Here is a 12517-nt window from a genome sequence, read left to right on the forward strand (position 1 = left end):
ATTACATTCAATTTAAACAATAATAATAATAATAATAATAAAATATTTAATTTGTTCTATTAGGTTTAATGTAAATTAAATATTGATAAATAATTTTGGATTCTGATTCCTCTATGTAGGAATCAATAGCTTTTTTCTCGGTTCGTGAGGATGATTGTGTTTCTAAAAGTAATTAGTGCATTAAAATACTTCACTTTCTCCACTATGACCAAAAATAAAAATAAAATTAAAATTTGAACTCTACTTATAGTGAAAATAAGCTTCAGAACAAGATTTGGTATATTTTATCCTAATAAATTTCCCTCAAATCATTGTCAAGAATCAAGATAAACATCTCAAGCTGTAACTTAATATTTCCCAAGTTTACAACTTTACATGCACATTTAGGATATCAAAACATCGCTAAGGAACACAAAGAAAATGTTCATTTATCCTCCCCTCCCAAACCTCTTACTATTGCCTTGTTGTAAACAATTAGCGTTCCAATAAAAAAAAGATTTTTTCATTTTACTTTGCACAATCTTCTTAATTTTGAAGATAACTTAGCATGCCATATCAACACATGACATGAATTTTAGACTTTATGATAAGGTAACATTTGAATGGACCTTGGATTAATAAAGTAGATTCATCTTATGCGAAGGAAACAAGATGACCTAACCAAAACGAAACCGGTCTATTACTTAAATTCATGTTTTCGAACTTAATCCAAATAATTTTTTATTAACCCAATATTTGATTTGTCAAACATATCTTGAATTAGGATTTACCAAAAAATTGTATGAACATAATTCAATAAAGTTTAATTGTCTGCAATTACAAGCATCCGAACCTTAACTTCACTAGATTGTCACGTTAACTTTTCTAGTAGAGTAATTTCCATTTGCAAATTTGTTCTTTATTTCGAGATACATAAAAGCTGTGTTAAAACGAAAGGGAAAAGTCAAGAAAGAAAATTTTCATCGAGTAAGAAAAATGACTAAGTAAAACTGTTAAGCAATGGAATATGATTTTCCTACACTATGAAGTTGAGAAGCGCTTTTCTGGGAGGTTGAGGTGTGCAGGGAGGGGTGGAGGGAGAAGTAAAAAAGGAAAGTCACCAAACTACAATCAAGATTTCCTCCATTCTGTTTCTTTTCCGCCCCCTGTTCGAGTTACATTAACCTCTGTAATGCTAGTAGATGCAAAATTTTGCCTACTATCTTCAGTTTTGAAGTTCTCGCAGGCATCTTTCTGTGCAGGATGATCTAGGCCAGCTTCTTCGTCAAACCGCTTGCTTTGTGCAGTGTCTTCATCAGCAAGGTTCTGATCCACCTTATCACCTCTGAAATAGAGTCAAATATGTAAATATGTTCTGCTATCTCTATAAAAGCATTTGGCTAATTGAGCATTTAACTATTGAGATTGACCAACAATTTATAAAACTAGCGACTTGCTAAGTACAGAGTTCAGGTTGCGGGCTGGCGGACAAAAATATATCAGGGTTACATGGGTAGCTTTATGGAGGAGTATCATGAATGGAGTTCTACAAAAATGTTACAACTAGGGCAGGTAATGGGCACCAAAATCAGCTTGTGGAAGCAAATGGGGCATCCCCCTTGGTGAAGCATTCCGACCATTTTCATCATGCCCAACCAGCAGAGAGCAACAATGGCCCAGATTTGCGAAGAACGGAGAGGAATAATTTTATGGGACCTGAACTATTGGAGAAACTTCAAAAACTGGGAGATCGGGGAGCTTGGCGATCTACTTGAACTCTTATATAAGAAGCAGGTCTCATTTATGGGAAACGATACATGGAGATGTGAAGGGCAGAGAGATTGTATGTCTACAGCATAAGTGTCAAAGATATGCTGCTAGGATGGAAATTTAAATGGAGGAAACAGAGAATAACTTGGGTATAGCCCCACTGATACTTATGTGAGTAGATTGGGAAGGGAGAAATATGAAAACGTTTGAAGGGGTAGAGAATCCTTTTGTACATATAATGGAATGCTTTGTTCCTTTTACACTTTTGGAGTGGTATCATATCTCAGTGTGACTGATGATTGACCTCCCAGAAGAGATTATCCTCCTACGGGCTGGAAAATAAGAATTATGCAGTCCAGGTCAGCATTGATGACTAGTTGGTACTTGTAAAAAATCATGTTTAGCCGCAACATTCTCTAAACTTTTTAGTATCAGCTTGCTTATGGGGTTTTCCCGATCATATCAATGAAATTTTAACTTCATCAAAAACAATCAACTGCAATGCGCACATTTATAACATGCTGCTCTTTGAGCAAGATCCTGAATGCCAACCCCTCAGTGACAACAGACATGTTTAAGAAGCCGCTATGCTATCTCTTAAGATACCAACCACTATAACGATTGGAGCAGTGAAGCAATAACCCAGCAATTAGATTATAGTCTTAGTTCTATGAAAACATGGACAACAACAAATATAAGCGCTAATATCAAGAGAAAGATAAACCCCATTCATTGACCAAATTTGTTACTTACCCAGAATAAACAAGGAGTCCCACAGCAACAGCAGCAAAAGCTACATAATACATCCAGTCAACCTGAAGAAAAACGATACTGATTTCAGAATAGCACTAGTGTATCACAGCAAAAGTAGTAGTTCCACGTTAAAATAGATTTTAATCCTCAAAAATTAAAGTAATCTGATTGTTCTGCAAACCTTCTCATGATATGCAAAGATACGAATTAAAACAGCCCACATATCAGAGGTAAGCAAGGCTAGATTTAGCATTGTGGCACCGCTCATCTGCATGAAAAAGGTGGCATTTCAGAATGAAAAAGCTAACTCTAAACCTGATGATCCGCAACAGAAATTAATTTTCAAGAGCCAGGACTGATTATATCTAGAACCAGGAAGACATCACTTTTCTTTAACAGGTCAGCATATTGAAGATTGCACCACTACTAGCTTTGGATTGGAACATGATTGCTTGATTGATCAATTTATCTTTCTATACATGTATTTACATGTGTGTGTGAGAGAGAGAGAGAAAGAGAGAACAGTAGAAAGACAGCAAGATAGAGAGAGTGGCAATACCTTCAGCAAAACGGGAACAAATGAGTAGAATAGAAACATCGCCAATGCAAATCCAACAAAGGGAAGTGTCTGAAATTCCCCATGGTAATAAATGTTTAGGCAGCTTGATATGAGGATAAACAAAAAGACTACCATAAGAAGGAAAATGAAACAAAGTATGTAAACTCAAAAAATGAGAAGGAATGGTGAGCCAGTTCCGCTGCAAAAGAACCTCATCAATACTCACATTATATGATTATAACACTTACTTTTGGAAAGGCAAATTAGGCTCCTTGAGATTTTTTTTTTTAATCTCAGATATCTCACATTTCTATAATGTTTCAGTTAACTGCATTGTGGTTTTTTTTTCTTTCTACTAAAGCAGTGTATCTTGACCAAATTTTAACCTTTAATATTTTTTATCTTGAACCTCTTGCTAACCCATCCAGTGACTTAGTGTGTCCCTAACCTGACCCCTCCCACCATTGCCCACCACCTTTATCCCCTTTCCCAAAATATCAGCCCTCTATACTTTCTTTTCCAGTTTTGAAATTTGAATTAACATGCGCAAGACTGACCTTTTCGTAAGCATGTACAATTTGCAAAGAAAAGTGGTTGAACATAAAAAAGGAGTTATCAATGTTTTTGGAAGGAGACAATCTGAAAACTGGATGATATTTGATATAATGTTTCCTCAATCGCATGATATTCATGCCTTTTTCAGCTTGTCTTCTTTTTCATTATCGGGACGGTAGATAGGACATCAGGAAAATGTTGACCTCAATCTTCTTAGAAATATGCAGACTGTATGTTGCTAATTTCACCTTTTATAATTACAGCTTCATGTTTGGGGTCCGTTGATACTTGTGGGAAGAAAAAAATCAAAGTGTTCAAATGAGTCATATCCAACATAAGTGGACTTGCTTAGAAATTAAAGAAATGATACTACACAAATTTGCTTTTCCAAAGGCAGCATTAATTTCTTTTTTCATTTTCTATATCCATGTTCATTGGTGAGGAAATAGATCAAAACATAGGAGACTTACTGCTCCAGCTGACCAATGAATGGACTTCAACTCATTGCGCTCAAGTATGCTTCTGTAGCATGGTTAAAGAAGTCATGTACATCACAGAACATCAGCAGCAGTTAAAGAGTATGAATTTATCAAGAAAGAAGGTTAACCCCCAGTAAAATCTTAAGAAGACAGAACATTAGGATACATTTGGCAAGCACTAACAATGGCACCAAACAGGCCCAGAAATGCCATGAGTTCAACCCTATCAGCACTTTTAACAAAAAACTCCTGCATAGAACATGAAATAAAAGCATTACAATGCGAAACAGGAGAGCCGACTTGAGAAACAAGACCAAGAGAAAAACAGTTCATAGTTAAAAGGGCACTGCACTGTACAAGGAATCAACACTACCTGAGAGAAATAAGATATTCAACATCAAAACTCCCAGTCTATTCTTGCCTTCACAGTTCACTGGAATGACTTTTACCCTTTACCATTAGGTGAATAGCATAAGGAATGTTCAATAGTGTATGGGTTGCCAACTGATCAAATTTGATTATGGAGCAAACATTAAACAATGAATCTTTTTTTACAAGTATTTATCAGCAAATTGTCACTTAGAGGTAGTTTGCGGAACCACATTAATGCACTCAAAACAGAACAACCCAATATCCTCAGACAACCTAGGAAGAAAAGTTTAATGGCACTACTGAATTTTATAGTTTATGCCGGAGGATAAAAGAAACATGCATATGGACCGATGTCAAATAATTAAATAGATAATTGCAGACATCAAGTCAAATAATTTAAAAGTAGTCTTTTGCACAGTGCTGAACTGCTGATTGGATCGGCCAAAGGGAATACAAGCAAATACTGTTTCAACTGGAACAACCTTGCTATGTCACACAGGGAAGAAAGAACTTCTCTAACTACACATAGATATCATTTCTGGTTCGAAAAGTTAGTGAATTTTCACAGCTATCAATTGTTTACCTCACTGACATTAGTCACAGCATACAGCGTAGCTCCAGCAATCACAAGTATATCCCCTTTGAGAGGATTGCTACCACCTACAACAATGAGAAATTCAATGACACAAGGAATTATATATTCACCCCCTTTCCAAAAAGTATCAGATGATATACAATCATATATAGGAAGCAACATAAGCAATAGGAAAGACCATGCGGTGAAACCATCCTGATAATTAACATCAAACAGAAACAAGCAGGATGACAACTGGTTGTAACAATATTACTTGATCGATCTGCGGCATGTACATCTGAAAAGATGACCAGGACAAGACCAGCGATACAGATGGCAACAGCGACTAATTTTCTGGGTATGTATTTTGTCTTCAAGAAAACCCATGTAAAAAGCAGAACACAAGGAATTGTCCAGCAATCCAGCAACATCACGCTTGTCAGGGATGTGTACTGGTAGGCCTTCACAACTGCAAAGCAAAGGCAACAGAAAATGAACTGAGAGTTTGTTTAATGACAAAATGTGGAGTTTGCATTTCGGGTAAACATGCATTGCCAATCCTCAGAATCTCTATCCAGAAGAGGTGATTATAGTCTGTGGAAGTAGCAGAGGAAGCTGCATATTTTGAGCTATTGATGCAGTGCTTAAAAAAAACTTCATAACATTCATATGACACTGGCCAATCCTGGCAAGAAACAATCCAGATACAAAAACAAGAACGTTGAGAAAGAACCTGTAGTACTAGTTTTCTCATTTCTGTGTCCTGTTGTGCTAGCAATATCATGATGTTTCTATAATGCACAATAAACATATAGTTCAACTGACATGCACGAAATATAACTATCCAAAAAAAAGCAAAAATGTAGGGCAATATTTGTTTAACAAACGCAAGTCATCAAGGTTTGATCAGTGAATACAGAAAAGGGACTGTAAGAACATCAAGTAAAACATATTCATCTTTCAAAGATACAAGGTGGGGTAGGTGAAGAGGCGGGACAAAGATGAGGGGAAACCGTTTATTTGGCTTCCATCGACAAGAGAAGATCAATGAGGCAATTACCAAGGAAATTGGCCTCCACATCAACTATTCCAAGGAGGACATAATAATACCATTTTGCCTGGTCAAAAAGAGAACAGAAACAAAAGAGGTAAGCCAAACATTCAATCTTAATTGCAACAGCTTGCTTAATTAAACGAGCATCAATAAATAAGATCATTTAAAAACACAGAAACAAGAACACAACTCTTAGAAAAGCTGAGTTATAAATGTCCTATATCAGATAAGGGCATGAAAAGGAGTTTTACATGTCTTGGGCTACTTTAGCCATCATATCAAGGTTTCTAGTTGAATGCTCGTCTTTCATATGGTATGAGAGCCAACTTTTGGTCTTAAGAGCTTTTTGAAATGGTATCCTTGTAAGTAAAAAATGACATATTAAACTCACTGGTATATTTTTGTAAATTTGGCAACCAGCACAGCTTTTTGTGCTGATTGATGTATCGTTACCATTCTAAAAAAAAGAGAGAGTTTTTTGAAATGGTAAGAACTATTGATGTCAAAGTCAGCACTAAGAAAATGATGTGGTTACAGCCAAAAAAAGATCAAAAAGAAGAAAAGTGTGATTATCTATACAAAAGATCCTATGAATTGTAACAGGATCTCAGCATCCTCTACTAAATTCATTTTACACCAGAAGAATCCAAGAAAAAAATCAGATTTTGATTCTCCATATTCAGCTCATTTGTCCATCAAAATATCTTCTCTTTCTTTTGTCCATCAAAACTTTTGGACGTAAGAGTTTTTGAAAAGGTTTATTAAAGTCTTGAGCTACTCCACCTGTCACCTTAAGGGTTTAATTTGGATGTTCAGATTCTACAAAAAATAGCAACACAACACTTGATTAAAGACAAGTAGATGGGTTCAAGTAATGTGCTACGAAAACGAGTTCAAGCTAGCTTGGGTTCTAAAATTTAAGATTTGTCAAAACTCTTAAATTTCAAACCCAAAAGCTTTTACTCTATCTGTCCTAAATACAATTTCTATAACTGTTTATTGAGAAGTACAACAACAACAACAACAACAACAACAACAACAAAAAACCCAGTGCAATCCCACACGTGGGGTCTGGGGAGGTTAATGTGTACGCAGACCTTACCCCTACCTTATGAAGGAAGAGAAGTTGTTTCTGATAGACCCTCGGCTCAAGAACAGTGGAAAGGACCAAATAAACAAACAGTAACTGCTTATTGAGAAGTGAAAATAGTAATTGTACTAAGTGGGAGAACATGGGAGGCTAATACAAAAGAAAATGTTGAATGGAGAACAATAAAATTAGGCCTAATAACTCTTGCAGGAGTTGCGTAGATCTTGAGACATTTTGATAAACTAGATTTTTTCCAGAGCCTAGAATATTCAACATGCCTTAAACACCAATAACTAACTTTTGCCGCAAAATACTCGCTTTCATACACTTGTCAAAAGTATGCTCATTCCTTAGATAATTGTCAATCAATTAAATGACAACAAGCACAATAGAAAGCCTTATGGTGAACATGATGAAAAATTAAAGGTTCTAGAAGCACTCGAAGAGTGAAAATAAACCTTGAGTGGCTTTTGCCTGTAAATCATAAAGCCTCCATAAAATAACGCCAATAGCACGTAATTTAGAAAAGACTGCGACGTCGGTGCATTGATTCCTATAGCAAGGAAAAAAGAAAATTACTTGTCAAAAAAATAGACAGGGATAAAGGACACTAACTTAGATTACATTTTTGTCTTTTAGAGGAGGGGATGGAGAGGCCATGGACGGAATACATGGGTGGCAACATCTTCTATATCACCCCAAACTATTGCTATCTTTGTAAGAACCCTTTTGAAAATCAATTTTTAGAATTTAGAAATCCATCACAAGATTTAAAGATAGCAGTACTTAGCCCCAGGAAAAATTCTTGCTGCACTCCCCTTAAATTTTACCATCCCTTAATACTAACTCAAAGAGCACTAGATTCACAGAGTAAGTTAGCCATCTCAAGAACGCAAAATGCAAGTACTGGCCCCACTCCTTAAGGATGATACTAAGCAAAACTCTGTGGAGAAAGATAGTTTGGTAGACAAAACTATAAAGGGACGTATGTTTTCCAATTCCATACTTCTTCAATTGAGTATACAGTTTTCATGTACAACTCCAAAATCAATGTTTTACTACTTATTCAATTTGACATGTCAATCTTTCTTTTCTAGCAGTTCAAACGAATGTCTATTGTCCAAAAAGTAAAAATTCCATTACATATTTTATTGTCTCTAGAGATTCAATAATTAGAATTTCCATTACACATTATACAGAGTATTCAGTAAAAGAAACAGCCAAGCCACTCAGAGCTACAGATATGATGACGATTGAATTAACATTAATTTGCTTTCAGTTCGAAGTTTTGGTACACACATTCCAACTTCCACTTTAAATATTTATTTATTATGTTTATAATTTTAGTTGCAGAATGTAGAAACCAAAAGGACCCATTGGTAGTCACAGTAATCAAACAAACTGTCAAGCTACTCAAAGCCTCAGGCCTTCAGCTATGATCACAATCGAATCTAAGATTAAAAAATCAAACAGAAACTCAAGAAGTAAAATTAAGCAAAAGAAAAGGACACAAATTGTACCTTTTCTTGCGAGTTCGGAGGATGAAAAACCAGTGGCGGTAATGAGAAGGGACAGAAATTGGCCTAGCAAAAGACTCAGTAATGTTTTCTTCGTCCAAATTCCCTTCGCGTTCACCATATCCTAAACCTTTATCTATAAATAAATATTGGCAATCACCAATCTGTGAAAACCCAACCCCAATAAATGACCTTGAATTTTTTCACAGAGGCATCTCAGAGAATGCAGAAAAACTGCATACTCTGTTTTTTCTTTGATACCTATGTATATATACCTATATATATATAGAGAGAGAAAGAGAGAGGTGATAATTATTATGATGATGATGAAATTGATTACTATTAGAATATAGCTGTAAGCCGAATCTTTACAAAAATCAACGGCCGTAAAGAATTCCCAAATTCCTTGTCACTGTCGCCCTTTTGTTTTCGCTACTCGCCGTGTCGCCGTGAGAATTTGACTAACAAATTATTGGTTATTTTGATTTTGTTTTTATAGTCTTTTAAATATTTTATTGTTTACATTATTTTCTAATCACCAGGTGGGTCCAGGGTAAAGTCAGACGTTAACGGATGGAATGCGACGACTTTAATGTAAGTGAATAAACAATGGATTGAGAAAATAGCAAATACATCCTAATATCCTATGTTACATGTTTAACTCAAACAAAAAAAATTATTAGACCGTCAAACATCAACAAGCTTACAATAAAACTAGTTTGAGTAGTCTCATTATAAAAGACTAGCATAATTCTTAAGCTTTTTATTAAGCAATAAGCAACTAAATTTGCTTGCCGTTGTCCAAAATCAGAGAAATATTAGAATTTCTTTTTTATAACAAACGACAATCCTCTAAAAGTACTTCAAACTCTGTAAATTCTTCATTTGAGAAGATACCGAGAGGCTTTTAAGCTTTGTATAACTTAATTTTAAACTTGGTGTAACTTAAAGAGGGTGAATGGGAAATGGAAGGAAAAATGAAATATTTGAGTTTCTCTCCTTGACAAATGGACATTGTCCCATATTGGAGAAAAAAAGACTTTTGATGGTATATATATATATATATATATATATATATATATATATATATATATATATACAATTGCTCTTCTTCACCTCTTAAAGAGTTAAGAAGAAGGCAAGCCTCGCGCCGTCATTGTCGTCGCTCGCTCGGCTTCGGCTTTGGATTTGGATTTGGTCAAAGATCGATTGATTGATTAATCTTTTTGGACAAAATTTATTTCAATTATTTAATTAATTAACGAAAATTCAATCCGGAATAACCCATGACCCGCGACTCGATCCGGTCCGATTGCAAACCTTTTCAGAAACAGTGCCAAATGGTCTATAAATATGCCTTGAATCCCAAGATCTTTACTTACTAAATTTTCTGATTATCTTCTTCGTCTTCTGCACAATATTTTCTAGTGTGTTTTGCGACCATTGAGTGGTTCGAAGTTCACCGGAGTTTTTGGTACCAATACGCTGGTGAGTTAAATCGTTCTATCCTGGGAGGATAATATTCCAACACCTTGGGTAAATGAGGGGAATAAGGACACGCTGTGCATTCGGTGGGCTCGATTTATTCCAATATTATTTTTTCAGAATTTATTTCGTGCAACTGATTCTACTAACTTTCTGTTTCTATTTGTATTTCAGAAAGTTTAACGATTTTTATTGTTTATTACAGTAATACAGAGTGAATAATAGATACACCAAAGCATAATTTCCTAGGCATCACATTCGACTAAACCCGAACTATCAAAATGTTGAACAAACTAGGGAAAGCAAAAACGTAAACTCATAATTTCAGCAATATCTAGCATTGACATAACCTCAAAAAATCGGAGAAACTGCAGCTACAAACTAACCTGCTAAATCACGCACAACACCCCATACTTTACTCCAACCACAAGAAAGAAAGACATCTCTATCTATATTGTATTTTCAAATCTCATGTGCAAACTTAAACCAAGATGATGCCCTAACCCGAGTGGAAGCACCCACCAAACCTCTCAACCACTTTTCAGGCATGGCAAGATCTTGTTCGCTTTAAATTTTCAAATCTTTAGATAGCACATAAGTAGGAGGAAGAACTTTACCATTCCAAACAAACTCGTTTCTCACGGCTCAAATTTTTTAAAGGACTTCACAAGTCTGCCGAGTCTTCAAAGAATCTAAGGTATTAACAACATAACTAAGGAACTTAGCCATACTACTCATATTGCCATGTCGCCCAGACATCTCCCAAATTATCGCAATCGAGTAATTCTTGTTTTCCATTTTCTATCAAGCCAAAAATAAATGACACCATGCTTGAAGATTAATGCCTTTAGTTAATAGATTGGACTTATAAGCAAAATATTCCGAGCTAATCTCCAAAACAAATCTTTAATCTTGGAAGACACTGTTAAAACTCGATCAACGAACAAATCACTGAAGTTTATTCTAAGCTCATAGTGAGATTAGAGAGAGAGAGACGAAAGTTTCTCGGTTTCTATTTTGCTCAAAGTCAGAGGAAAAATAAAATATCTGTCTACCAAATATTTTTGTCTTCTATCTATAAATGGGCCATCCCACTACTTACACTACAACTAGAATAAATACATTGTGGGCTTCGGGGCCCAATAGTAAAAGAAAGAAAAATAGCCCAATTTGTTAAGTAATATCATCATCTTGTATCTCAATACCTCCCGACAAGTTGGAGGATGAGATAACCCCTAACTTGCGAAGATGCAGATGATGAATAGCTCCCCCCAACGGTTTAGTGAACATATCAGCAAGCTGATTGGCACTGGAAGTGTGAAGCAGCTGAAGTAAACCTTCATTCAACTTGGTGCGAACAAAGTGGCAATCCAATTCAATGTGCTTTCTGCGCTCATGGAAGACAAAGTTCTTAGCAATATAGATGGCTGCCTGGTTATCACAAAACAGAGTAACAGGAGAAGAAAAAACAACACCAAAATCATAAAGAAGCCTGCAAACCCAAGTGATTTCAGCAGTGGCCTTACTCATAGACCTGTATTCGATTTCTGCAAATGACAAAGAGACTACAGATTGCTTCTTGGACTTCCAGCCGACTAGACAACCCCTTAATAGAAGGCAAAAACCACTAATGGACTTCTTACTATCTGGTCAAGAACCCCAATCACTATCACAATATACACTGAAAGAAAGATCGAGAGAATTATTGTAGAAAACCCCAAAATCAAGAGTACCATTGAGATAACTGAGTAAACGTAAAACAACCTGCATGTAAGGAAGGCAAGGCTTCTGCATAAATTGACTTAAATGTTGCACTGCAAAGCAAATATCAAGTCTTGTACGGGTTAAGAAATTAAGTTTACCCACTAAACACCTATAAGACTCGGGATTGGGCAGAGGATCACCATGATCAGCCTGCAGCTTGTCATGCATTACAATGGGGGATATAACTGAAGAACAATCATATGAGTGGAACTCTTTGAGAAGATTATGCACAAATTTTTTCTGATGCAGCAACATCCTACCCTCAGAATACAACACTTCATTACCCATAAAGTAGTTAAGATGGCCCAAATCTTTAATCTTAAATTGATCGTGGAGAAAGTTTTTCACAGCAGCGATCTCACACACATATGTCCCAGTGATGATGATATCATCAACATAGACCACTAAGAGTACTAAAGCATCACCAGAACCCTTAGTAAAAAGTGAATAATCATTGAAAGAGTGTGCATAATCTCTAGAGGACAAAAACTGAGACAACTTTGCATATCATTACCTTGAAGCTTGTCTCAAACTATACAATTTTTTTTTCAGTTTACAGACCAAAG

The 12517-nt window shown here is 35.7% G+C and overlaps 1 protein-coding gene across 2 annotated transcripts; it reads right to left on the reverse strand.

The window, feature by feature from the left end:
- Nucleotides 1-962: 962 nt before the first annotated feature.
- LOC107792780 (uncharacterized) lies at nt 963-8994 on the reverse strand. Of its 2 annotated transcripts, XM_016615015.2 has the most exons (11): nt 8706-8994; nt 7644-7738; nt 6102-6159; nt 5316-5510; nt 5051-5127; nt 4262-4344; nt 4087-4138; nt 3062-3130; nt 2684-2770; nt 2503-2564; nt 963-1324 (listed from the first exon to the last, which is right to left on the reverse strand). In XM_016615015.2, the coding sequence occupies exons 1-11, from the start codon at nt 8821-8823 to the stop codon at nt 1111-1113; spliced, it is 1110 nt and encodes a 369-aa protein (XP_016470501.1). In that variant the 5' UTR covers nt 8824-8994; the 3' UTR covers nt 963-1110. The 2 variants fall into 2 exon arrangements, with proteins under 2 accessions (XP_016470501.1, XP_075100009.1); XM_075243908.1 differs by lacking the exons at nt 6102-6159; nt 7644-7738 and having other exon boundaries at nt 8706-8959.
- Between the last annotated feature and the right edge of the window lie 3523 nt (nt 8995-12517).

This window comes from Nicotiana tabacum, chromosome 22, assembly GCF_000715075.1.
Source record: "Nicotiana tabacum cultivar K326 chromosome 22, ASM71507v2, whole genome shotgun sequence".
NCBI classification, from domain to species: domain Eukaryota; kingdom Viridiplantae; phylum Streptophyta; class Magnoliopsida; order Solanales; family Solanaceae; genus Nicotiana; species Nicotiana tabacum.